Raw genomic sequence first — 25,701 nt, 5'->3', positions numbered from 1 at the left:
CCCAGTCACAGGTGAAGGGAGTCAGGGTGGGGGTATCATGCTTTGTTGTTGTGACTGTGGATCTCACAATCTTGTTTGGTTGGGAGAAATATGTATGGCTTTGCATATAAGCTGTTGGCACTTGTGCTATAATTTCTTTACAATTTTGCAGTTGCAAAGAGTGTCCTCTGCTTCTCTGACTTCTAAGGTACTACATTCTACTTAGATACATGCACAATGTAATAGGTCAAGGGTGTGCTGAGTCATGAGTGAGGAGAGCAGCCAAATGTCCAATCCTAGCTCTGTTCAGCATTTGAGAGTTTGCACAAGTATTGCAAGTGACCTTTCCTGCTTGTGGCTGTATTTACATACAGATTCTGGACTAAATATAAACATGAAGGGAGGTTAATAGTGCAAAAGTGAGAAAGAATCCAGTTCATACAGGGTAAAAATAAGCATTTCCCTTTTACCCACGGTTAATGATGTTGGTGCAAGTCTGGCACTAACTCAGATCACTTTGTTATATCAGTTTATTTGTCTGGGGCCATGCTTATTGTTGTTAAGTGAGCAGTTTCTTTGCTATTGTAAATAGGATGAGTATCATTGCTGGACATAAGTCCCACTGAAAAAATGTTACTGCTTTAAGTTACTTTTGTTTTAAATTATTTTTAAAATATTTAAATATTAAATAAAAATTATATTAAATAATAAATAAAAAATATTTAACAATACACAAAATGACTATGTACAGTATCAGTATTTAGGAAATTTGATATAATGTTTAGTGAATATATAACCCCCATATAGATAAATCAAGATTACTTTTTCAATGACTAGTGGTTTGGGGTGCCTCAATCTTTGGGCAATCTGAGATAGTTTATAGGGCTTGACTGTGAGAGAGCAGGGCCAAATTCTGTCCTCCTTTATACCTATATAGCCTTACCGATGTCACCATTCTGTGGGTTTTGTCTTGTTTGTGCCTTGCCTGTTATTATGTCTCTGCTGTCGTTGTTTCTGTGTTGACTGTTATTTGTGTAACAATGGCATTGAGATGTACTAGAAGGCAACATATGAATTTAATTGATCATTAGAATTCTGCAAGAATTGGATTTTGTTAGTGATGAATAAGGTCTCTTATTTATTGAAAAATATCACACAAACTTTAAGTTATGCATTTAATCTCTTAAAAGTAGCTATTATTTCAAGAATCATATTATACTATTAAATGGGGTACATAGAAGACCACCAGAAATTGTTTCACTGTTTCTAATATATTTTCTTTTGTCTGTTTCTGAAGCCACTTCCTGTTGCCATTTCTTCAAGGTGGAGAGAGAAAAAACATACCTTATCTGGTAACTTGTACCACTAAAGTTCCCAGTCTCCATGAAAACCTCTGTGGTGCTCCATAGTATTGTAATATTTGAATACATCACAGGATAAATGGAGAGTTGGTTCTGCATCTTGACTCATTCAGTTAAAAATTGCCTGTGGAGTCACTTGAAATTATGTTTATTGTTTCTGGGTTGTGCTCTTCATTTGTGGGGACTAAAGAACAAACCAAAAGTCAATTTAATTTGAGACCAAGTCCTCCATACCTTATGCACCCAAACCTTCCCACTGTGCTAGATTCTGATCTACACTGACATAAATTTGGAGTAACTCACTGATCTCAGTGGAGTTACTATGGATTTACGACAGCATAACTGAAAGCCTAACAATGTAATTATACAGTATACCATACTGACTTTAATTGGAGCTTGAGTTATGCAAGGAAGGTAAGATCAGGCCCCTGCTCTATAATTTATGTAAGCAAAACATCTTGAAGATCACGGAATCTAAATATTTTTCATTATTTTCTTCTTTCACCCTTGTCCCACCAATATGAAAAATAATAAATCCCAAGATTACCATTCTTTCTGCAGAGAAAACCAATTGTAATCTGATTTATCTTTTAGTTATTATTTCCTTTTTATTAAAAGCTTTATAATTTTGAGCACAAAGACACAATCTATTTGTGGATCTGGGCCAAAGTGACAAATAAGGCAAATTATAATTAACACACTTACATCACATAGATAAGTACAAAACCCAGCAAGATACAAACAATACACACACAGAGTGTAGGTTTTCCATGCATTTTATATTTAAACTTACTGAAATGCTGTTATTTTACTGAAAGCCACATGAAGGCACATCTGTATTGAAACGCAATAGTGAAATTTGGCTATGTCCAAATTTGTTATAAAACTGTTTCATTTTTAAAAAATCATGATCTAAATCGTGCCCCAAGCCCTCCATGTGCCCCAAGCCCTCCCACATGGGAGAAAGGGGTACCATTCACCTCTGCAATACCATCCCTGCTTCCTGAAACACAGGAATGTGTGGGGGAGTGGAGTAGGCAGGGCTATCCTGAGACTGGCTAAGAGAGATGAACATCATAATCCCACAGATTTTCTCATGGAAAAGCAGTACGTAGAGGTGATCAAAAAAAAAATTAGAGCTTCAAAAATGTAAATTTTCAAAATATTTCAATAAAAAAAAAAGAAGAAGAAACTATGAAAAAAAAGTTTGTAAAATCCCCCTCCCCTATTTTTGGAACTATACAGCTGGTTGACACTTTGTGACATTTCAAAATGTTGAAAATGAAAAACAAATTCAGAAATATTTGTGCAACATTTTTTCATTTTTTTACCAGCTCTAGCAACATAGATCTAGCCGGAGGTTCTCTTACCTATTTACTTGTAGAAGTGGAGTTAAGGTGGTGGTTGAATAATACTTCCCTGTGGTCCCCATACTGTTCCTGTATGCAGAAACCCCACCAAATGCTGGAAAATAGGTTGGGGAACTATTTCATCTAAACTGTTAAAAAATAAAAACAAATAACTATTACAAACCTGTACCTGTTTTCTGTGCATACTGAAAGCATTTATTTTGCCTGTTTCAGAATACTGTGGGGAAAATGTGCACCACTCAAGAAGATATTGGATATGATTTTGAAGATGATTCAAAAGATAAGATGAAGACACTTAAGCCTAATCCAAACATTGATGGCGGATGGGCTTGGATGATTGTCCTTTCTTCCTTCCTTGTACATATACTCATCATGGGGTCACAAATGGCCCTTGGAATACTTAACATGGAATGGCTTGCAGAATTCAGTCAAAGTCGAGGACTGACTGCATGGGTTAGCTCCCTTAGCATGGGTATTACACTGATCGTAGGTATGTTCCAATATAATTATATTGCAAAACTGTATAGGTTTAACATAGTATTCTCCCCCCATGCCAAGTATTTTCTTGCACTATTCAAATATGGTAACTGAGTAGGCCATAGAGTTCTTGGACTGTAGTTTTAAAGTCACAAGGCCAAATTCAGTTGTCTACCATAGCAACTGATTTGGGCTGTGGGGCTAAAAATAGCCCCATAGACATTCCCACTGGAGTTGGAGTCCAGGCTTCAAGCCCCTCCTTCTGGAACTTGGGCTCCAGGCTGAGCTCTAAGGTCTACGCTGCTACTCTTAGCCCTGCAGCCCAAGCCACGCAAGCCTGAGTCAATTGACCTTGGGTCTAAGACTTGGCACCACAGGCTTTTCTTTGCAGTGTAGACGTACCCTGGCATGTGAGCCATGTAGTCAGAGGGAGGCAGGAAGCAGCAGTGAAGCTGGGGGGAAACAACAGCAAGGCGAGGAGGAAGAGCAGTAGGCTGTCATGTAATGTATATCTGAGTGGTGCCAGCTAACTGCCCAGTGGGTGCTGAATCAGTGGGTGCTGAATCAGTTGGCAGAAGGATCAGGAGTGGGAGAAAAATAATAGTCCTTCCAAAAAGCTTGGAGTCTTTCTTAGAGTCAACTTGGGAGGTCGAGAGGTAAGGCTGAAAGGAACAGAATTAGGGACTGATTCTTCACTATCTGATGCTTTGTGCTGTCATTTCACATGTGCAAAGTCTAATACCCACTTTACACAAGTGTAAAAGAAAGCACAAGGTGCAAGGCAGTGTAGAATCATATTTAGAGTCTGTCTGAGGTGTGAACAGCCTGCCTGGAAGAGGGGAGGCTTGGAGGAAGATGGAGAATCCCTAGAAGACCCCAAAATATTAGTGTAGCTGGGTCCCATTAAGTCTTAGTTCAACCCAGAAAAAATTGGAATATTCTCTGCTCGATGTAAGGTGAAATGTCTGTCAATATTGTTGGAGTTAGGTGTACACATCCTACATGATTAAACTCTATGCAATCTCAGTTACTTCAGTGGGGTGCCAAGGAGTCCTAGTCAGGGCAGGATTTGACCAAACCCCACAGAGAGCAAGGTAAATCTTGAATCATGCTAGGACAGTCTATATTTCCCTGTATCTTCCTAATACTCAGAAACTGTAGTTTATTTTTGGTTTTCAAGAATGAAAGGCAAACAAGTAACTAAAATATCTTTTAGTTGAAATATGTCAATCATTAATAATTAACAATGAAGATAATTTGGGATAAAATTAAGTTCCAAAGTCATAAAGGCTTATAATAGTTAAAATGTCATTAAAATCACTAACACTCTCAGAGCAGCATTCAACCACTTCTCCTCTGTGCTTATTTACATATTTCTTTGTCAGAGTTTTACAGACAGGCCTCTTATTTTCAGATAAGTGGTGGGATGCACCACCTGCCTCTGCAAAAGTTGATACCATCACTAATACTTAAATCAGTGCAGGGAATGCTGCTCTCTTTGCTATTTAAAGGATAGATAGATAGATAGATAGATAGATAGATAGATAGATAGATAGATAGATAGATGTTGACTTTCAGAGATCTGTACAGTGACTAAAATAATCTAGATTAACAGGGTTGCAGAAGCAATTCCAATCCTTCTCTAGGTGTATTTGTCTATTGCATGTATGCCTGAGAGAGAGCTTTCCAGATCTGCACTCCCAGGGATATAAGGTGCCATATTTTGGCTGTTAAACAGACCACGTGTATTTGTTCCCCCTTCACCTGAGTGTAAATAGATTATCCTGTAGTACCTGTCACAGGCTCAGTGACACATTTATAAGAGTGGTTAAATAACAGCATCAAATGGGATCAACAGGACAAAGTGCCAAGATAGATTAAACAGAAAGTTCTATGTAATCACATCCACAACAAGCAGTGCAGGGCCATCCACTGAGTCTGAATCACTAACATCAACAGTTTAGGATCAATATTAGAAGACAGTAGCAATTTAAAAGACTCTGACATCCTGCTGAATCTTATAATTTTGTTAGGTACTCAGGTACCTAGGTAGAATAAAGGCACAATTTTGTTAAATCAAATGCAGAAATCACATTAAAAAAACAAAACATACATCTCATAAGCAAAGGAACAGGATGTTTATGTGCAGTAATATCAACCACTGCACAAGATACAAATCTTACTTCATGCCTACTAAATACATAGCAGAGGACATTCTACAAATATGCATGCCCTTGAATGTGACAAAAGACTTATACTGTGGATGTTGTTTTCACTGCACATGGTGGAGTTCCTTCACCATGGTATTTCACAGTGGTTCATAGACTACTGTCATCTGCCTCCTCACTAAGTTTGCTGGCTGTCATGATGCTTGACATTTCTGAAAGTTGATGTGAGGATCAAGGATAGTTTAGAGTGAAACATCTGGGAAATGGATTACATCAATCACAAGTTCCCTAAATTTACAAAGTGTTGAGGGATGTGTCCTTCAAAGAATGTCCAGAATCAGCTTGATATGACTGATTGCTAAATTATGCTCTGTGATTTACCATGGGCAAATCCATGTGAGTAGGTGTATAGCTACTCAAATGTGCTGCATTGGCAGTGGAAGTATACTGGGGTGTTGTAGCTGGCAGGCCCTAGATTTAAGTGTCAGGGAGCTATTGAAAGGGTGTTCCGGAGGGCTCAAGAGTTTAGAATTAATTTTCCTGGCTGTCCAAAAGAGCCCATCTGTTGATCTTTAAGGCATGGAACAAGGCTCATCTTTTCTCAAGAATTTAGTTAATGGGGAATGGACCGATTATGTTATTAAATTCTATACATGCATCTACGTCATAATAGAGTACATTTTAAACATCAGTAAATAAATAAATAAATAAAAGTATCCCCACCTCTCTAGAGGTTGTGAAATAGCAACATATCAAACTAAAGAGTGGATCTTTACTGTAAGACTTGGTCTTCATTTTCACAAATTTTGAGACAGCATAGTGTTTCTCAGCTGTACGGGATAAAAAGTTTCATTTCAGCTGGATCATCGCACCTCTGGGAAAGAGAAAGCCAATGTGAATGTGGTCCCTGAGTTGAGGAAATCCTTCTTTAGAGCATGGAAGCAGACATTTTCACATTGCAACAGACAAATTAGTTGGTCTTCTGCTTAACTCATATCTTGCGTAATGAATCCCCTGAGGAATGTAGATTCAGTGGCTAGAATCTTGATTCCACCTGCGAGTACAGTGTGGGGGGAGGGGAATACCACAGGTAGAGGGAGGCAGTTGTGGTTCCTCATCCCAGAGAAGCAGAGGTTGGGGAGAATTGCTGGGTCAGGGAAGCAGCTACATCATTACTGCAGACTTTCCTCTAGCAGAGAATTAAACTGCTGAGGGGGAATTCTTTGCTGACTGTTTTTCGTTAATTTGGTTGCAGCACCATGAAGTGGATTTAGGAGCAGGATTCTGTGGTCTACTAAGCATCTGCATTATCATAAGCCACTGGAGATGAAATAAAGAACTTTGAATTGAGGTATTGGCAGAGTTATTAGCCAAGGGCCTCGAGGAGTTAAGTGAATGACATTTTCGAGGGCCTAAAGAGGTTAACAGGAAAAAATAATCCTTTTAATTGAATTTAACAATTTCAATTAAACTGTTTCATATTTTGTTTGAAAATGATAGTTACGGCTTTTAATAAGTTTCACAGTAAGGGCTTTACACAAACCTTTTAGCAAATTCTTCTTCATGTTCTGTGACAGGTCCTTTCATTGGTTTATTCATTAACACATGTGGGTGCCGCAAGACAGCAATAATTGGCGGGATCTTGAGTGCCCTAGGCTGGGTATTGAGTGCCTATGCCTCAAATGTACATTACCTCTTCATTACATTTGGCGTGACAGCTGGTAAGCAATATTTATATTTGGAAATGCTTTTAAATAGTGTCAGTATCTTCTGGCAGTCCATTTGCTGAGAACACAAAAGAAGCTAAGATTGTTCTTGGATCATTTTAATATTTGATTTTTTTAAAACTTCTGATAAAGTGATTTTAGGTGGGGAAATGCCATTTAACAATTTTTCTTTTAGTTTATTCAGCTTGCACAGTCAAACTAAAGTTATTGTGCTATGGTTTTAGACATAAGAGGCAAAGTTCTGCTCTCACTTTGAGGTCAGTTGAGTTATTCCAAATTAATACTGATGCATGGGATAGATTGTAGTCCAATGGGCCTGATTTTTATTCCACACCATTTTTACATTAGTGTAACTCCATTGTCTTTAACAGAATTATACTAGTGAAAGTGAGAGCAACATCAGATCAAATGGCTATTTTTGTCATGCAAGTTCTATCATACAGCATGTGAAGATGTTTTGTCAGTGGTGGGATGGCATAGAGGTCACTCAGCCATGCCACCTTTCTGTCAGGGATGGCACCACAGGCTGGTCCTGCCTTGGTTTATAAACAAGCCCAGAAAGACCTTTTTTAGTCAGAGGCACCCCCTCTTCCAAGGGTCTCATTTAATTAGTAACAGTCATAAGCATAACTAGGACCTTACTCAGACACAGCAGAGGCATTTGTCATCTCAGGCTCAGTCCAGCTAGTTCCTTCCTTCAAGATACTCTTCCTTCCTGTACCTGGAAAGAGTTTCTTATTTTGTTTTGGAACCTTTCCTGGTTCCTTCTTTGGAGTCCTCCTTTTCTGTGCTTCTTTAAGCAGGAGCCCCCAACTTGGAACTGCGCTGTATTTCCCTCCCCCCCCCCCCTTAAACTGAAGTTCCTCCTCAGCTCTCCTCTCTGAAAGTGAGTTCTTTTAACAAATTGTCTGGTCCTTCTTAAGGTGGAGCCCTCAGTTCTTCTCTCTGGACCTGGGTTGTGGGTTAGTCAGCTGTAGGGCCTTTGCCAGCTTCTCCCTCATCTGGCACTTTCCCTTCATTATTAGCCCTCTAGGTGCTTCACAGATCAGCCTTTCCCTGCTTATATCTCCTGGTGTCTGCTCTGATATGAGGGAGGAGACTACCTTTATGCTGGTTCCCTTCCCCCAGTTTATCCGCAATTTGTTTGGGGGCAGGGGAGCTCTGCCCCACCCTCTCTGAAAGACTCCTGGTCCTGGGCTCTTAAAGAGACAGTGATGGGATTTCCTCCCAAATGCCACTCATTCCTCTGAAGTGCCACTCATATATTTAACACATACTTTATATCTATATCTATAGATATAGATACATAGACTGACCTCTAGGCACAACTGCCTTTAAAGGGCAGACACAGCGCTATCACAAAGCTTCCCCCTCAAGAGCCAATCTATAGCCAAAATGTAGACTCAATTAAAGTTATCATTTAGCCATGTTACCCAGACAGGGAGGCACTTTTTGTTTAGCTGCTACCAGGAAGACAACCAGTATGCTTGGCAATATCTTTTTCATGGGAACCATCCTTGGCAATAGCCTTATCTTCATCAGAAAAATTTAAGTAACCAGGATCTGAGGTTCTCTCTGTTGTAGGTAGCCCATAGGGTGCATGTGATCATCCATAGTCCATGGCATGTCATAATTTATATCATGCACCTGTGTACCTAGATGGTAGAATCTCTTTGCCACCTCCTGTCTTGTTAACAGAACTGGTATTTCACCACAAATAAACTTTTCTGTGGTAGCGGCCTCCTGATCTTCTGGAGATGAATCTCCCTGGATGCACACATCCAAGTTAAGGATATCTCTGTTCAGGTTCAGATCCCTTTCAGCGTTTCCAAAAACCAGAGATTGCAGTGTTTTGCCCACAGCTTATAATATCTCACTTAGCAACACCCACTTCTGTTCTTTCTTCAGCCACACTATTTTATGGATGATATTCAATATGTGAAAATCACCTTTATCTTCCTCTTTCTTTGGAGTAGAGCTCTTTGTTTTTTTTGTTTTTAGCAAGGGTGTGGTTGTGGCTTTACCTTGTAGCTTTGTCACTGTCCCATGTCTTCGGACCTATGGCCAGGCAGCTCTTAGCTTCAATCAGCTGATGTAAGTCCTGGCTCAGTCCATCTTTTTGTTGTAGTGGCTTCACCCAGCATGATTCCAGTTCTTTTCACAAGGTAGTCACTTCAGCCTAGAGGCTCTCCAGCTCTTTATCTTTAGCCAAATTGGACTTCAAGCCTGGTTGGACCTTAAGATGTGGAGCTTAGTCAGTCCCTTCTGCATCAACAAACACTATTATTTCTCAGTGTCTTTTTCAAGTCTAGAATGAGCCAGCTTCTGTTCTTGCTGTATATTTGTGCTAAGATCTGGTCTCTGGAGGAGTGCATCTCTTTGAGTTCCTGCAAGGTCTCGACTTTTTGGCTCTTAACAGTGTTCAGTTGTACTAGATGTTCTGCTTTGTTCTTAACTGTGGCAACCTTTTCTTCTAGCTCTCCCCACTCCATTTGGGTTTGGGTTTGTTAGATAGCTGGTAAGAGGACCACTGCTATATTTGTGACTGATAATGCTAAGTTTTTCACTGAGTAGTGAGTCTGCCCATCAGAGACTCTTGCATAGATGCCAGTAGCAGGGTCGGCTCCAGACATCAGCACGTCAAGCGCGTGCTTGGGGTGGCAAGCCATGGGGGGCGCTCTGCTGGTCGCCGCGAGGGCGGCAGGCAGGTTGCCTTCGGCGGCATGCCTACGGAGGGTCTGCTGGTCCCACGGCTTTGGCAGACCTCCCGCAGGCGTGCCGCCGAATCTGCGGGACCGGGGACCTCCCGCAGGCAAGCCGCCGAAGGCAGCCTGCCTACCGTGCTTGGGGTGGCAAAATACCTAGAGCCTCCCCTGGCCAGTAGGTCCTGTTGCAGCTTCTGGTTACAGAGCTGCAGAGATCTCAGCTCTTTGTCCTCCCTTCGCTGATTTGCCTTGATTTTGGTCCAGCTGTCATTGCAGAGAGCTTCCTTCTCTGTCTGTAGCTGCTAATCTTCTTGCAGTGTGAGGATATACATAAGGCCTACAGGGGAATGGAATCTTTTATGTACAAAAAAAGCACTGACAGTAGAAGGAAGCATATTAATAATTACCACCAGCAATACTGTAAACAAATTTTCCCTTTTTTTGGGCACAATCCAACTCACATTGAAATAAGTGGGGGTCTTTCATTGTTTTCAGAGGAATCAGATCTGGGGTAAAGTTTTCAAAAGTGTCTAAGTAACTTAGGAGCAAAAGTCTGATTTTTAAAAGTGTTTAGGGGACTGTCTCATTGAAAGTCAGTATGAAAATGCAGCTTAATAGTCTAAGGGTATGCCTAGTCTTCAGTCACAGAGTGTGACTGCATCTTGAGAAGACATACCTGAGCTAGCTTTAATCTAGCTAGCTTGGATACAGGAACAGTGAAACTGAAGTGGCACGAGCTTCAGCGTGGATTAAACACCCAAATAATTACCCAGGGTTCAGGGCAGGCTTGTATAGCCTACACTGAAGCTTGTGTTGTGGTGTACCAGTACCCAAACTAGCTAGATTAAAGTTAGCTTGGGTGTGTCTACATGAGATGCAATCACAGCTCAGATTGTGATATAGACATACCCAAAGTGATCTAGGGTATATCTATACAACATTTTGCAGAGAGCCTCTCAGCCTGGGTTTAAACATTCTGTTGATCTGGGCTGGGAAGCTCACTCCAAAATGCTGTGTAGACATACTTTAGGTGCTCCTAAAAAATTTACCCCAGATCTTATGAAAAAAGACCCAGATTTATTTTAGTTTAAAAACAGCACCTTGTTTTATATCGTTCTTTTGCTTTCTGGAAAGAGAAACTAACTAGGAAAACCTCCCTAATCTTGATAAAAAAGTTGCAGTTAAAAGAAGGGACCAATATGAACTGCAGAAAGACTGTGACCCAGAAAACTTCTGTGCTTCCCAAATTTGATACTAGACAGAGGACCAGACTGTACTTCAATTAGACTCTTTTAACCAAGCCTAATCTCAAAAGCATCTCATAAGTGTAACTGCAAACTGAATTTGACATTGTGTTTTCATTGTTGTCTCAAGACAGAAAAGAGTATTAGATTTTTTTTAAAAGAGCTGAGTTAAATTTGGAACTTCCGTCCAGTGGGAAATTCTAACATTTCAGCATTTGTTTTTGTTCCAAATTGGGATGAAAAATTTAAATTACGCATTTTTTCATATAACAATTCCATGAAATTTTTTTGTCTGTTTCAAAATTTTTGATCAAAATGAAACATTTTGACATCCCCAAATCAAAATGTTTCATTTCAGTTTAGTGAGCTGACTTGAAACACTTTGCTTTGAATCAGTTCCACATTAAAATACATTTTTCCATAGTGGCACATTGCCTTATGGGAGTTGTAGTTCAGAAGCATGATGCCCTCATTCTCCCTAATGGCCAGATTCCATCTCCCATAATGTAACAATGGTCACAACAGACACGTGACTTCCATGATGCTTGATTAGAGGCAAAAGTCACATTACGCTATGGGACATGTAGTCCTCTAGGGAGCCTGTCCTGTAGGAGAGAATGAGGGCCTGAACTACAACTCCCATGATGCAATGTGCTGATAGAGAATTGCAGTTTAAAAATTTCCAGGTCATTTCAAAATACAAGTCTCTTGATTCTGATCAAACCAACCAAAAATGAAATAATTCATTTAGATTTTCCCAGCAGAAAATCAAAAATTTTCAACGAACTTAAATTTCATTTTCTGTGGAACAATCATTCTGATGGAAAATTCCCAACTGACTCTAATTTTTTATTATTATTATTATTTATTTGTTGATACATAGTTTGAAAAAAAGCAATGGAACTGACTGACCAGATATAGGGCCTGATCCTACAGTTTTTGTGAAGTCAACCCTCCCTTTGGTTACCACAGGAGTTTTGCCTGGGTAAAAGCTACTTGATTTGGCCATGTAATGTAACTGGTATACCATGAACTAAATTCAACCCTGGTGTAACTTCAACAGCCAAATCTTCTTACCATACCACATAATTTCTCTTGCTCTTTCTTAGAAAATGACATAGGGATGTCTGTTAACCATTTACACTTTTAATGAGCACAGTAGAAGAATATAAATTAGTATATGTATATCCACTGAAATGAAGGAAGGGATGACTAAACTTATAAAGGAAGGGTTTGGGAATATGCTGAGTGTGAGGACTACATCTTTACAGCACTATACTGTGAGCAAAAATCCTTTATGTACAAAAAAAGTCTCTATTTGCATAGATAGAGGAAGAACATAAGCCTTTGTTGAGCAATGGCTTTAGTACACCAAAGGTGTCAGGAAGATGCCAGTGGTGATGAAGTTTCTTGTAGAGAACTGGCGGCTGCTGGCCTGCCTCCCCAGAACAGGATAGAATGACACCACACCCAGAATCTAGTTCAGGCTCTTTTCCCCAAGGCTTTAGCTTTATTATTTCTACAGAAAGCTAGCACAGCACATTAATCATCCTCACCTCCTACTCCAGAGTTTTCTACAGAGGCCTACTGTTCCCTGTAGATTTCCACTCTATAGGACACCTGTCTGAGAATTATTCGCAAACCTTCCTCTTCCTCCTTACTCCCCAATCCAGGGGCTTCCTGCCAGAGCCTTCTTGCTCCTGGAAGCTCTTGCCTCAGTTCTCCTACCAACTCTGCCTGGGAGTTACCCTGCTCTAGAGACCAAACTGCTTCCTATAGTTTATCTTTTAGTTTCACAGCTGTCTCCCAAATGGCCTACTTGCTGGCTTTCATAACCATCACCTGATCCCTAGCTTTTCAGCCTCAGCTGGGAGGTACCCGAGTCATCACAGATGAGTCTGGGCCCAACTCCCCTTAAGGGGTCAGCTGCCCTGTGACAAGGACTATCTTTCCAAACTCATTAAGACATGTAAGGTCTGACTTAGTCACATATTGTAGATTGTTGTAACTTCTCAGATGGTATGAGCTTTTAACATAGTGGTTGTCTGTCACAAACTAGAGTACCTCTAATCCCAGAATCCCTCATCAGAAGGTAGTTATTCACAGCGGTGAGACAGGATGGCAGAAATCACTGTAAGGAATAATTAAGGAACATTTTTTGTGTTTCTTATCTGAGCAACACTTCCATTGAAGAGGCTCTGGATGTAATGCCTCTAGAAAGATGTGTTTGCAACATGAAGCAAGGTGTAGTTCAGGCTCTCACTGAGCTCAACTGGTGGAAAAAAAGATTTGATGTTTGGTCTTTCCCAAAAGGATAAATCAGAAACTACTAGTTATTTGGAAAAAGCCAAGAGTGATGAATATGGACAAAAGAAATCTTTTTGGAAATTCTGGTGAGATCTAAATGAAGTTCCCTGCCCCCAAAAATCCTTTAAAGAAATTTCCACAAAATCTGCAGAATTTCTGTAAAGAATTTTCTTTGATTTTCTATTCTGCTTGGTATCATTTTATTGATACTATTAGAGATCACAATAATATAAAAACAATGATGTATAATTAACTCTCATCAGGGCAGGGAGCCTTGCCTGTGTGACTCTTTCCTTATATCTGGAGTACCCTTAAGTATAAAGGAATCAATTCTCTCTTTTTTTCATCCTGTCCAAGGAAACCAGACCAAAACTATTGAACTGCAGAATGTAATATGTAGAAATAAATAGCTAACATGAAAACCATATCTGTGTTCTCTAGAGAAATCTGACTGGATGTTTCAAATGAGATTGAGGCCTTGTCTACACTACAAAGTTGCAGCGCTGGTGAGGGGGTTACAGCGCTGCAACTTAGGATGTGTACACACCTGCAGGGCATTACCAGCGCTGCAACTCCCTGTTTGCAGCGCTGGCCGTACACCCGGTCGTGCCTCAGGTGTAGAGGATCCAGCGCTGGATCATCAGCGCTGGTCATCAGGTGTAGACACTCACCAGCGTTTTTGTTGACCTCCATGGAATAAGCAGGTATCCCAGCATACCTGAGGAAGCCTCTCTGGTAATCAAGCAAACTCCACTGCCTTCCAAGCAGGTCTCCTTCCCCGCGGTGTGCTCTGGCGTTCCCCGACCCCCCCTCCAAGCAGGTCTCCTTCCCCGTGGTTTGCTCTGGCGTTCCCCGACCCCCCCTCCAAGCAGGTCTCCTTCCCCGCGGTGTGCTCTGGTGTTCCCCAACCCCCCCTCCAAGCAGGTATCCAGCCCCGTGGTGTGCTCTGGCGTTCCCCGACCCCCCCTCCAAGCAGGTCTCCTTCCCCGCGGTGTGCTCTGGCGTTCCCCGACCCCCCCTCCAAGCAGGTCTCCTTCCCCGCGGTGTGCAACAGCGCTGCAGTGTGGCCACATCTAACACCACTTGCAGCGCTGGTTGCTGTAAGTGTGGCCACTCTGCAGCGCTGGCCCTATACAGCTGTACTAATACAGCTGTAACAACCAGCGCTGCAAAACTGTAGATGTAGACATACCCTGAGAAGAACTGGGACACTATCAGTGGAGTAATTCTGGTAAAAAATTGGGATCAGGGAGATGTCAGGGATATTCCCCTGCAATGCCATGAGACCTCCCTTCACTGCAACACCAAAAAAGGTTCCCACACTTGTTCTTTTCTCTCCATTGCCCTTAAAAAAGGCTTCCAGCACTTACTTACCTGGGCCTCCTACCAATGGTGCAGTTTTTGACTGGCTTCCATCCCGTGCTGTAGTGTTCAGGCAACTCATTGCATGCCCACCCTGCTGCTAATGCTTGGGTTCTCAAACTGGGGGTTAGCACCCTCGGGGTCACAAGGTGCTTACATGGAGGGTTGCAAACTGTCAGCCTCCACCCCAAACCCCGCTTTGCCTCCAGCATTTATAATGGTGTTCAATATGTAAAAAGTGTTTTAATTTATAAGAAGGGGTCGCACTCAGAGGCTTTCTATGTGAAAGAGGTCACCAGTGCAAAAGTTTGAGAACCACTGTGCTAATGCTATCAGTTTATTTTTTTTCTCTTGCCAACTCCTCTTGATGTACAGTCTTCCTAGACACACCCCCTCCGACCCCATTTCCAACAAACTCCTCCAATGTCTCCTCAACTCCCAGGCTCATCTCCTTGAATCTCCCCCATCTTTCTCCCCAGACTCATTCTAACTCTCTCAACTCAAAGCCCCTTATTCTCTCTTCCCCAAACTGCCTCTCGCCCTAGGCTCTTTCACCTCCTCCACATCCTTCCAGCTTCTTGTCCCTTTCCTAAAATATCCCTCTTGGTTTCCCCTATGTCCTCTCCAGTGCCTGTGCACCCAGCGGCTTTCCCCCCTTTGTCCTGGCCCCACAATCCCCATAGCTGTGTCCTCTGGTTTTGGCCTAAGGGAAGGTAATAGAGGGAGCCACACCCATTCAGCTCCTCAGTCCCTCATAGGTGGAGGGGAAGGGCCCATATAAGGATCCTGCCATGCCTGTCCAGCAATGGGAGAAGGTACAGAGAGCCCTCTGTTGGCAGAAGGGTACTATTACAGCTGCCACACTGCCTCAAGCCCTATCTATTAGCTGATGTGGTAATATCTTTTATTCTTAGCTTCTCCTCTCTGTCCTCTCCCCTAAGCAGCCAACAAAAATCAGGGGCAGAGAGGGGACAAAGGGAATGGCATTGTCAGCCCCCTCCCTCACAGCCTGAAAGTTAAGGGGAGATGTTCCCCTCTGTCATTTCCTGTGATTACACCTATGTATACTGTGTTGCATGCAGTGTTGCAATGGGCTTTGGATCAGGTATCAAAAGCAGCCCATGGAGTTATAAAATGTGTCCTACAGTCACCCCTCCCCACACACACCCCGTAGTTGCAAAGTGAGGAAAAACTGTCTAGCTGCAGGTTTTCATCACTCGTTAACTTAAAAAGCAAGCAATTTCTATTTTCTGTCAAATAAGATACAGGTATAAGCAAATATTATGGCTGTGTGCATATACAATTAATACTTAAAATCTATGTACATTTATTCCCACCTCTACCACTGACTTGCTGCATAACTTGGGCAAGTTACTTGGGACCTGATTTTTAGAAGTGCTGAGCGCGCACAGCTCCTGATGATGTCATATTGACATATGACTGCTCAACGCCTCTGAAAATATCTACAGCCATTAGCCTCAATATGGCTTGGTTTTTCTATATGTAAAATGAGACAATACTTACTTTTCAGGGATTAATTAATTCGTGTTTGGAAAGTACTATGGATTTTGGATTGAAGTAAATGATAAATGCGAAGTATTTATTTATTATATTTATATAGAAATTAGGTATAGCCCTTGTATAGGTATAGCACTGGCATGTTGCTAATGTGGCTCTTGCTGCTGCAGAGTTTGGGCATCTCTGCTGTATAACTTGCTAAATCTGAATGATTTCAGTAGAGTAGCATGTGATGTTTTTATTTTCACAGGTGTTGGGAGTGGCATGGTTTACCTTCCTGCAGTGGTCATGGTAGGACAGTATTTTCAGAAGAGAAGAGCACTAGCTCAGGGACTTAGTACCACTGGAACAGGGTTTGGAACATTTCTAATGACCGTTTTACTGAAGTATCTATGTAAGGAATTTGGATGGAGGAATGCAATGTTCATCCAGGGTGCTGTGTCTCTGAACCTTTGTGTCTGCGGAGCACTCATGAGGCCCCTTTCTTCCAAGAAGGATACCGATGAAAAGAGTGTTGAGAGAAACAATAGTGAAGATTATCATGCAAAAGCTCTGTTCCATTCTGCAAAGCCCATAAAATCGAATGGGGTAGTACATGAAGAGCAAGAGGAAAAAGAAGGGCCAGCTAATGTCAAAGTGCTTTACAATTTTCAAGCTATGGAGTGCAAAGGTAAAAGCAGACATGGAAAGAATTTGTATGCTCTTTGCATTCTTAAGAGAGTGAGCCAGCTGACTGTTACAATCAAGAATGGGTTTGGAACATGGTACTCCAGCTACTTTGGGGCTGCGTCACTTTTTACCAATAGAGTATTTGTGGCCTTTGTGTTTTGGGCATTGTTTGCATACAGCAGCTTTGTTATTCCTTTTATTCATCTTCCAGAAATTGTCAAACAGTATAATTTATCCACACAGAATGATGTGTTTCCTTTGACCTCGATTATAGCCATAGTTCATATATTTGGTAAGGTGATCCTTGGAATCATCTCTGATTTACCTTGCATCAGTACCTGGAATGTCTTCCTGATAGCTAACTTCACTCTTGTCATCTGTATTCTTATTTTGCCATTAATGCATACATATATTGGCCTGGCAATGGTTTGTGCCCTAATAGGATTTTCCAGTGGGTATTTTTCTCTAATGCCTGTTGTGACTGAAGATTTAGTGGGGATAGAACACCTTGCAAATGCTTACGGCATCATCATTTGTGCCAATGGGATATCTGCACTGCTAGGACCACCGTTTGCAGGTAAATAGTTCAAGTTTCACATCAACATATGTATCTGTGACTACATCTGAATTATTATATACTTGTGATATTATAATAATATGGATAACAAAATTACAGCAACTCCCGCTCTGATTAGTGTCCCATTTTACATGTATGTGTTTACAGAATACATTCTCCAACCCCAGTACAAACTGCCATCCTTGCAAGTCATTCGAGCTCTGTTACAAACTGTCATTTTTATGGTACATTGTTTAATATAATTGCATATACATATTTTCTAGCATAGAAAGGGTTAAAATATTTACTTCTGTGTTTTATGTATCAGAGTTTACACCTGCAGCGTGCATATTTCCAGATGAGAAATCTGCTGTAGTAGGGATTGCCACTGTGCATCACAGGAGGGAGATTTCATCGTGGGGGAGCACAGACTGGTTTGTACTATCACCTTCTATGGTGGGTCCACCAGGTAGATTTAAATTGTGTTTGTGCTCCAGCAGCATAGGCTCATCAACAGCTGCTGGAGCACACTGTCCGATATTGGAACTGTTCTGCATGCTCCTCCCTCGCCCCTGGGAGGCATTGCTACAGTTCTCCTCAAATGAACTTGGAGGGAATCAAGCCCCTTCATTCTACTCCCTAGAAATAATACTTTGACCCAGACTGTGACTGTCTTTTTTGGGTGCATGAGTCAGAAGAAAGCAATAAGGTGCAATGAGTCATCTTCAGTCGGGGATAGCATGGACTCTGAGTTGGGTAGAGCCACCACCAGTATTGGGAGAGCTATAGTCCCTCTCTCTTTCTCTGTACCTGTCAGCAGCGCTGGAATGATGTAGATGAGAGCACATGCTTAATCCTTTCAAAGGGTAGCAAAACTACAACTCTACTGTGCATTCTCCCAAACCCTGTCATTCAGAATTGATCCTAGTAAGAGTTAACATGCCCATGTCTCAGGGGAGAATTTGGCCTTTAATTAAAAAAAAAAGATACAGTGATTGCTCTAAAACAGCTAGCCCTTCTGCTTTTTTATTATGAACCAATGTGGATAACATGGTAACAGGAGTTTATTTTGTGTTTCAAAGCTTTTGAAACAATCTGAATGCAGAATTGAATTGCATCAGTCAAGGAATTGAGGTTGATGTATGGGTTGTCACCCTGCTAAACTCATACTTCTTGAGAAAGATCTTAGAAGGACTTTATCTCTATGTGGGTTCTTAAAAACCTTGTTTTCCTTGAACAAGAAATGTGGACAGCTCATTGAAATGTGCTTGTACAAACTGCAGTGGGAAAGGGGCCTGACTTAACCTGCCTGGCACAGATGTGGTGTCAAGAATTCCAAAGAGGAAATAGTGAGGCGATAGCTAAGAGTAAGTGAAGCAACAGCTGGCTTTAAGTTCCCGTGTTATTTTAGCTCAGACCTGATAGATGCAGGTAGTGGCAGGTATATAATTTTGGGGCCAGCATTGGTTAGCATCTGCAAATTTGAGCCCTGCTTCATTCTAAACTTTCAATGGAGACAGTGAAGCTATTTTTAGAGATTGTTCAATATAGAAAACATATTTCATTCCAAGTTTTTAGGTGATCTACCACAATCTTAATATTGTTAAGTAATGTTGTTATTTATTAGTTGAGCTCAGAATACCAGGATGTGAAGATATACAGAAAAAGTTCTTCTGTGTTTTCTAAAATATCTTTTTTCAGTAAAACGGCAGCATTTAAAGCCATTTCTCATTGGAACATGTCTGCCAGAAGACTTGTTTGTGTTGATCCTGGGCAGAATTTTAATAATTTCTCCTATTCTAGAGGCCCATGTTCCATAGGAGCCAGCATATCCCCAACACAGGGTGGTGTTAGCCACAAATTTGTATGGCCAGAGCTGCACTGGCAGTTGTTCCACAATTGTCCTTTATGGGGTTTCCTCAGAAGCATCTAATTCTGGCCATTGTCTGCGAGAGGATATGGAGCAGATGGAACACTGCTAACCTAACAGTACAAATCCTATGTACTGATTCAGTGCATCTCTTCAGAAGTATCTGTTAGCAGCATTCCTATGAGCTCTGGCCACAAACTAAAGCTTCCCCCAGTAGACTTGAGGGAGTTACACAGGGTCACCTGGAGCCCACAGCTCCAACCCTAAAACTTCCAGAATCTCAAGGAATATAAGCCCAAATCCCAGTTTATTAATAGTAACAGAGGGAAACAAATTCAAACAAACAAACAAACAAAAACCAGGGAAATCCCATACCCTGAAATTGGGCTCTTTTGTTAGGCTCTTTACTACAGGCCATTGCTTAACAAGAGCTTGCCCCACACTGATTTCCCCTAACATCTCTCTTAAGCTTAAACTAGTTGCTGAATGGTTGGGCTGTCATGGGGTATGTCAGCTGGGCCAAATAATCCACCATCTACGCCAACTGTTCACAACCAATAAAATTGTTGCATGCAAATTAGCTATAGCGTAAGGGTGGTGATTGGTTAAGTTTAGGGTGACCAGATGGGATGAAGAAAATATCAGGACACATGGAGGGGGCAGGGAAGTCCCGTTGGCAGAGCTAAAAGAAAAAGCGCGGAGTCCTGCTGGCAGAACAACACAAAACAAAAAAACAGGAGTGCAAAATATCGGGACAAATTGTGTCCCGACCAAACATCGATCGGGACGCAGGACAAATGCCTAAAAATCGGGATTTTATCAGGACGTCTGGTCACCCTAGTTAAGTTATCTCTGCTATCACAATGGTCTAGACTCTTGGTATGGCACAGATACATGCCTTGCTGTCACACAGGTGTAATTTGTAAAGTCAAAAAGGTTGAAAACTTACAGATTGGATGGCAACAGAGCACAAATCCCAGTGATGAGTGAACCTGCTGGTATTTTAAACAAAAAGAGCTCTCAGCCATGCTTGTAGTTGTTTCCATTACTTTACACTGACGCAACAGACATTTTAGGCTTCATAGTGACACAGGCAATCCAGGAATCTTATTATAAGACTGTTCTATAGATAGTGGAGAGGGTTCCTAGCCTGCACACCTGTTAAAGGAATAGCATGCTACCACACTATTTATCTTCCCTATTTGTATGAAATCCATCACCGCAGCATCAGAAGATGTCCTTGCAGACATTAATATATTTATCTTTATAACACTCCTGTAAAGTAGAGAAGTATTATCCTCATTTACAGATGAGGAAACTGCGCCACAAAAATAAGGTAACTAGTCCAAGCTCACACATAAAAATTAGGAGTAGAGTCAGAAATTAAACTTAGATCCTCTGGGTCTCAGTCCAGTATCCTAACCACAAGCATTTAACACCTACAAGTTCAATTGCCAATGGTGGTAGGTAGCAGGAAGGGGTAATGTCAGGACCGGCTCTAGGCACCAGCAAACCAAGCACGTGCTTAGGGCAGCACAATTTCAGGGGCAGCATTCTGGCCACCTTTTTTTTTGTGCTCTCGGAGTTTGTTTTATATTTTATTTTTTGCTTGGAGCGGCAAAAAACCAAGAGCCAGCCCTGGGTAATGTATGATTCCTTGCACCAACTTTTATTAACCTGGCCCCATGATTGACTCACTCAAGAACATAAGACTTGAGTAGTGTAATGTTTTAAATTTACTTTAATTTTTTTTCTTTTCAATAGTCTTATGATTTAATTAACCAAAATTAAATTTTTGCTTTCACTACCAGAGAGTAGTTTCATTACATAAACATTTATTGTGTAACTAGTATTAAATGCGACATATATTACACAAGGTTATTTTCTTGAAGGCAGGAAATGATATTATTTCCAACATTTGGTCTAAATAATGTACAGATCAAGAGTCTTATTCTTGAAAAATTGTCTCATACTATCTTCCTGTGTTAACAGTGACAGTACTTTGCATGTTATATAGAGCATTTCATCAGAAGATTTGACTATGTTTTACAAATATTAATTAGTTATCACAGCTGCCCAGTGATTTGGGTATTTTATACCCATTTTATATTTGGGTAAATTAAACCACAGATGAATTTATTGAATGCACAAGATCACACAATGAGTCAGTGGCACAACTGGGAATAGGACCCAGGACTCTTCTTTAATTAGTCGACAATATTCTCTCCCTTGGAAAATAGAGAAGATGGTGGACTATGCTTTTTCTCTTTGTCCCAGTAAATTTTATGCTTTGGTAATTCAGCTGTTTTTTCCCTCATGAACAAAGTTAACCTCTTAATTGTGCAATATGCCGGGCATAATTCCAAGCTGAGGAGTAGAGGAAGAAGGGTGCCAGCAGGGAACACAGCAAACTAAAAGGGAAGAAGAGGAGATACCTATGCAGTTATACATAAGGCAAAAAGAGATTGTAAAAGTTACAGCAGCCCAAGTAAAAGGGTCACACATTCTGACAACTTACATGCGTGTTTATGCCATAATTAATTAATTTCCATCAAGCTAATTGGGAATTTTATATGACTGAAGACTGCAGGATTGGGCTCTTCATGACTTGGGCTCGATTGTATCTTCAACCAATCATATGCAACACCAATTAGAATGAATTCTGTGGTCCTTGTTAAGACAAAACTCCGATAAACTTCAGAGGGAGTTCCATCTATGCAATGACTGTTGGATTGGGCCTATTTACTTCACCGGGAATTTTATACATGTATTCAAGTGCGTATGTTGGCCCTCTATATTTAGTACCAACTCCATCACCTACATATACCGTAGCTGGGTTAAGTAAAATAAACTGGGTAAAATTCACCCTGTGCACAGTGCTAGCATGAGTCCTATGTGTAAGTTAAACCTTCATGCTTCCCTTTGCACAGAGGTGAATTTCACCCAGAGAGTTTTTCTGGACTACTGAGTTAGCAGACCTGACAGAATAGATTTTTTCCATTTAAAATTATTTCCTTCACTTTTTCTTTATTATAATCAGAATTTTAAAAAAAACCACATGCAGAAGTGGCAGGGACAATATGGGTCAGAGAAAGAAGAACAATTAAATAGGGTTAGCCAAGTCAGCCCCCTTTGTACTCAGAGGGACGTTAGAAGCAATTTGCTTTATTCCTATCTCTAGCTGCTGTCATAGGATTTATATTTGTTGTCTGGCCTGGAGTTGACGAAGATTGGCGAAACAGAAGCATTCAGAATTTGGTGATCTAGCTTTGCTATTGGGATTTATGTACCAAACAAAGATCAAACTCATACATGAAAGAAATCTGAATAAAACAGAAGGTTTGAGTTACAGACGTTAGCAAATGAACAGTGTAGGGTCTTCAGATACATGTATCACACATCCAGAGACTTATGGGAACCGAGGACTAATTTAGTCTACTGGAGTTTTGAATTTTTGAGTCATTCACTATCTGTGACTTGTTCTAGAGCTTGGATGGAGGACTGAAAACATTTCCATTTTCTATTTACATAGTTAGGATGGTATAGCAGATTGACTAGGAGTCTGGGAGCCAGGAGCTCCTAAAGTCTAATACCACTTGTGCAACACACTCACTGTATTGCTTGGGGTAATTACTTACTATGTAAGTTTCCCATTTGTAAACTGGAGTAGTAATACTGATCTTTCAATATATGGCCTAATTCTCCACTGCCCTGTACCTTGTATAAACATTTATACCTTTGCAAATGTGAATGTAAAACAGTCATTCTGATTCAGCAGCATTTTATGTCAATTTTCCACCGGTGTAAATGACTATACCAGGTGCAAAATAGTGGAAAATCAAGCCTGTAAAGTGCTTTGTAAATGTTAAATACTAAATATCAGTCGAGCAAGATCCTCACAGTGTAAATCAGTGTAGCTCCACTGAAGTCAATTAAACTATGCTGATTTACACCAGCTGAGGATCAGGGTGTTCCCCAATGCCTCTGTAGAACAACATGTTTTTAAGTTTACTTACAGTTAACACATTCATTGACGCAACTGACCTTTTCACAGTTTGCTATTCTTTATTCCAAGAAAGGTGGCTGGATACAGTTATTATTATTAGTAGTAATTTGATCACATTTTTCTAGTTATGTGAAAACATTGGCAAAAACAAGACTGGATTAAGGCAGGAAGATTCCAAGTGGAGGGGCCTATGTTTATAGAAAGAATCTATAAACATACGCTGCTCCACTTGGAATCTTCCTGCCAGACTTCTAAGATGAACCCTTGTTTTCACCCACACCTGAGTCCTGGCTCTTTCTGGTAAGTAGGTAGCCCAGTCCAAACTCCCATTCAACCTTGTGCTGCATCCCTCTGAGTCACTCGTGTTTTCTGACCCAGGATCCCAAGGATTCTGCCTTAAGGTTCCCCGGCCAAAATGTTTTGAAAGTCCTAACTTCCTATACCTCACTTCAGACTGGGAGTGAAATTCTCCCTTATGGAAAGGACCATCAAAAGGCCTGTGCATATCTGAAACTCCAATTTTGAGGATTTAAATGGGATATAAGTGATGCATAGGCCATGGGTTGGCTTTCTGCATAGGACTGAATAAACCACTGATTTTTGTTAGTTCATTTCTATTTTTATTGTCTAGTGATGGAGACAATTTCCACATTTTTTTTTCAGAAAAGATTTGTGACTTGAATGAAGTGTCACCTAATAAGATGCATTCATGAGATAAATGTTTTTTTTAACATTCCTGTTTTATGTTTCTCTGATATGCTCTCTACTGAAAACTATCTTGTCCTTGTTTTGCAGGTTGGATCTATGACATCACACAAAAATATGATTTTTCTTTTTACATTTGCGGTTTGCTCTACATGGTAGGAATAATTGTTTTACTCATCCAACCTTTTATTCAAAAGAAACAATCAAAAGACCAACCCACTGATAACACAAAAGTATAGTTCAATTTATGGAATGTTTTGAAAAGTATATATTAGGTTCATGTCTCTGTTATATAGCAGTACAAAACTGTTATTCTTATAAGACCAACTGCATTGAAGAGTATCACAGTGAATAATGAATGAGCTGCAAAGTGCTGATATTAAATAATTAGTGCTTGTAAAAGCAAGTTTACTGTCACACTTACGATTCTTGGCTTTAGAACTGTCTCTTTAACAAATACAGATGTTAAGAGCTTTCCAGATACAATATCACTATTATTATATTTAGTCAGTGGTTGAAACATTAGTTCTGATTCTTAACTCATGTACAACAGTTTTACACTGATGAAACTATTGACTGCAATGCAGTTACTGCTGATTTACACTAGTGTGAGAAAAGAATCAGGCCTCACATGAATACTTTCCTACTCTATATTCCAGCTGATCAGAAATGTGTTGTTGAGCACCAGAAAATGGTTGCATTTCTCATCCAGGTATGCATGTGTGTCACTGCAATACTAATAATAATTCAAGGCTACACATAATTTAATATATTTAAAAGAATGTTTCTGTGATATAAAATTGAAATTTTTTTATATTTTTCTGAAAGCACTCTCCAGTCCAAGGAACTCTTTTTGATGTTTTGATTGCAGAACAAATTATCCATTCTCAGCTCATAAGAGAAATGATAAATGAGATACTTAAATATATTCTGATACCAAACCGTACTGAAGTAAAACAAACAAAACAACAAAAACTGGGGAAGGATGGGGAATATTAATAGGGTTCTTCAGCAGAAAGGATAGGCAGCAAAACTAGATGATTTATTGCAAGAGTCTATTAGAAAAGTTAATACATACAGGTAGAGTTTATGGGCCTCCCAATTCTGATCTCAGTGCAGCCAGAGTCAACTTCAGTAGTTACTCCTGATTTACACTGGTGCAACCAAGAACAAAATCTGCAAGGACGAGGCCCACACACACAGGTGAATTAATTGGCTTTAATGAAGGTTAAGTGACACACCCGCAACGGGAACTCCACGCGTTGCTGCCACTGGCTTGGGGAGTCCAGCGTCCGAACAGCTCGGTCAGGTGCGAAGTTCAATACGCAAGCTCTAGCCCTTAGCAATTATAGTATCATGCTAATAGCATGCAAACTAGCCTTTACATATGCAATAAGGGACTTTCCATCAGCAATGGCCGCCTCCCCTGGCCTCGGGCCAGGGACTTTCTGCAGACTTTCTGCAGTTCCCCAAAACACCGAGGCTTCCCACACAGGGCAGTTTTAACCAGTTAGAAGCAGCAGCTGCTAGCAACTTCTGTCCGCTAATAACCTCTCCTTGAGAAAGCGTAGGCCCTAGCTTAAACCGTAACAATGTCTTCCGGGGTCCCCTATACTATGATTCTAATTTCGTTTGCATTAGTTTTACACCTGTAACTAGATTGGGCCAGACCCAATA

The 25,701-nt window shown here is 40.7% G+C and overlaps 2 protein-coding genes across 4 annotated transcripts in view; one reads left to right on the top strand and one right to left on the bottom strand.

Annotated features, from left to right (window-relative positions):
- SLC16A14 (solute carrier family 16 member 14) overlaps positions 1 to 25,198 on the top strand; it is a 28,499-nt gene extending 3,301 nt beyond the window's left edge. The window contains exons 2-5 of one of the 2 annotated variants that reach the window (XM_050965984.1): positions 2,924 to 3,200; positions 6,933 to 7,076; positions 16,469 to 17,464; positions 24,115 to 25,198. In XM_050965984.1, the coding sequence (XP_050821941.1) occupies positions 2,939 to 3,200; positions 6,933 to 7,076; positions 16,469 to 17,464; positions 24,115 to 24,263 (1,551 nt within the window). In that variant the 5' untranslated portion in view covers positions 2,924 to 2,938 and the 3' untranslated portion in view covers positions 24,264 to 25,198. The remainder of the gene's footprint in view (positions 1 to 2,923; positions 3,201 to 6,932; positions 7,077 to 16,468; positions 17,465 to 24,114) is intronic. The other variant, XM_050965985.1, reaches the window with a different exon arrangement.
- Positions 6,144 to 25,701, bottom strand: part of FBXO36 (F-box protein 36) — a 95,407-nt gene continuing 75,849 nt past the window's right edge. The window contains exon 5 of one of the 2 annotated variants that reach the window (XM_050966187.1): positions 6,144 to 6,227. The gene's annotated coding sequence lies outside the window, so the exon portion shown is untranslated. Of the gene's footprint in view, positions 6,228 to 21,383; positions 21,725 to 25,701 lie in introns of those variants that run through there. The other variant, XM_050966186.1, reaches the window with a different exon arrangement.

The sequence above is a fragment of the Gopherus flavomarginatus genome, chromosome 8, assembly GCF_025201925.1.
Source record: "Gopherus flavomarginatus isolate rGopFla2 chromosome 8, rGopFla2.mat.asm, whole genome shotgun sequence".
NCBI classification, from domain to species: Eukaryota; Metazoa; Chordata; order Testudines; family Testudinidae; genus Gopherus; species Gopherus flavomarginatus.
The sequence above is the reverse complement of the archived record's forward strand: the minus strand, read 5'-3'. Positions and strand labels throughout refer to the sequence as shown.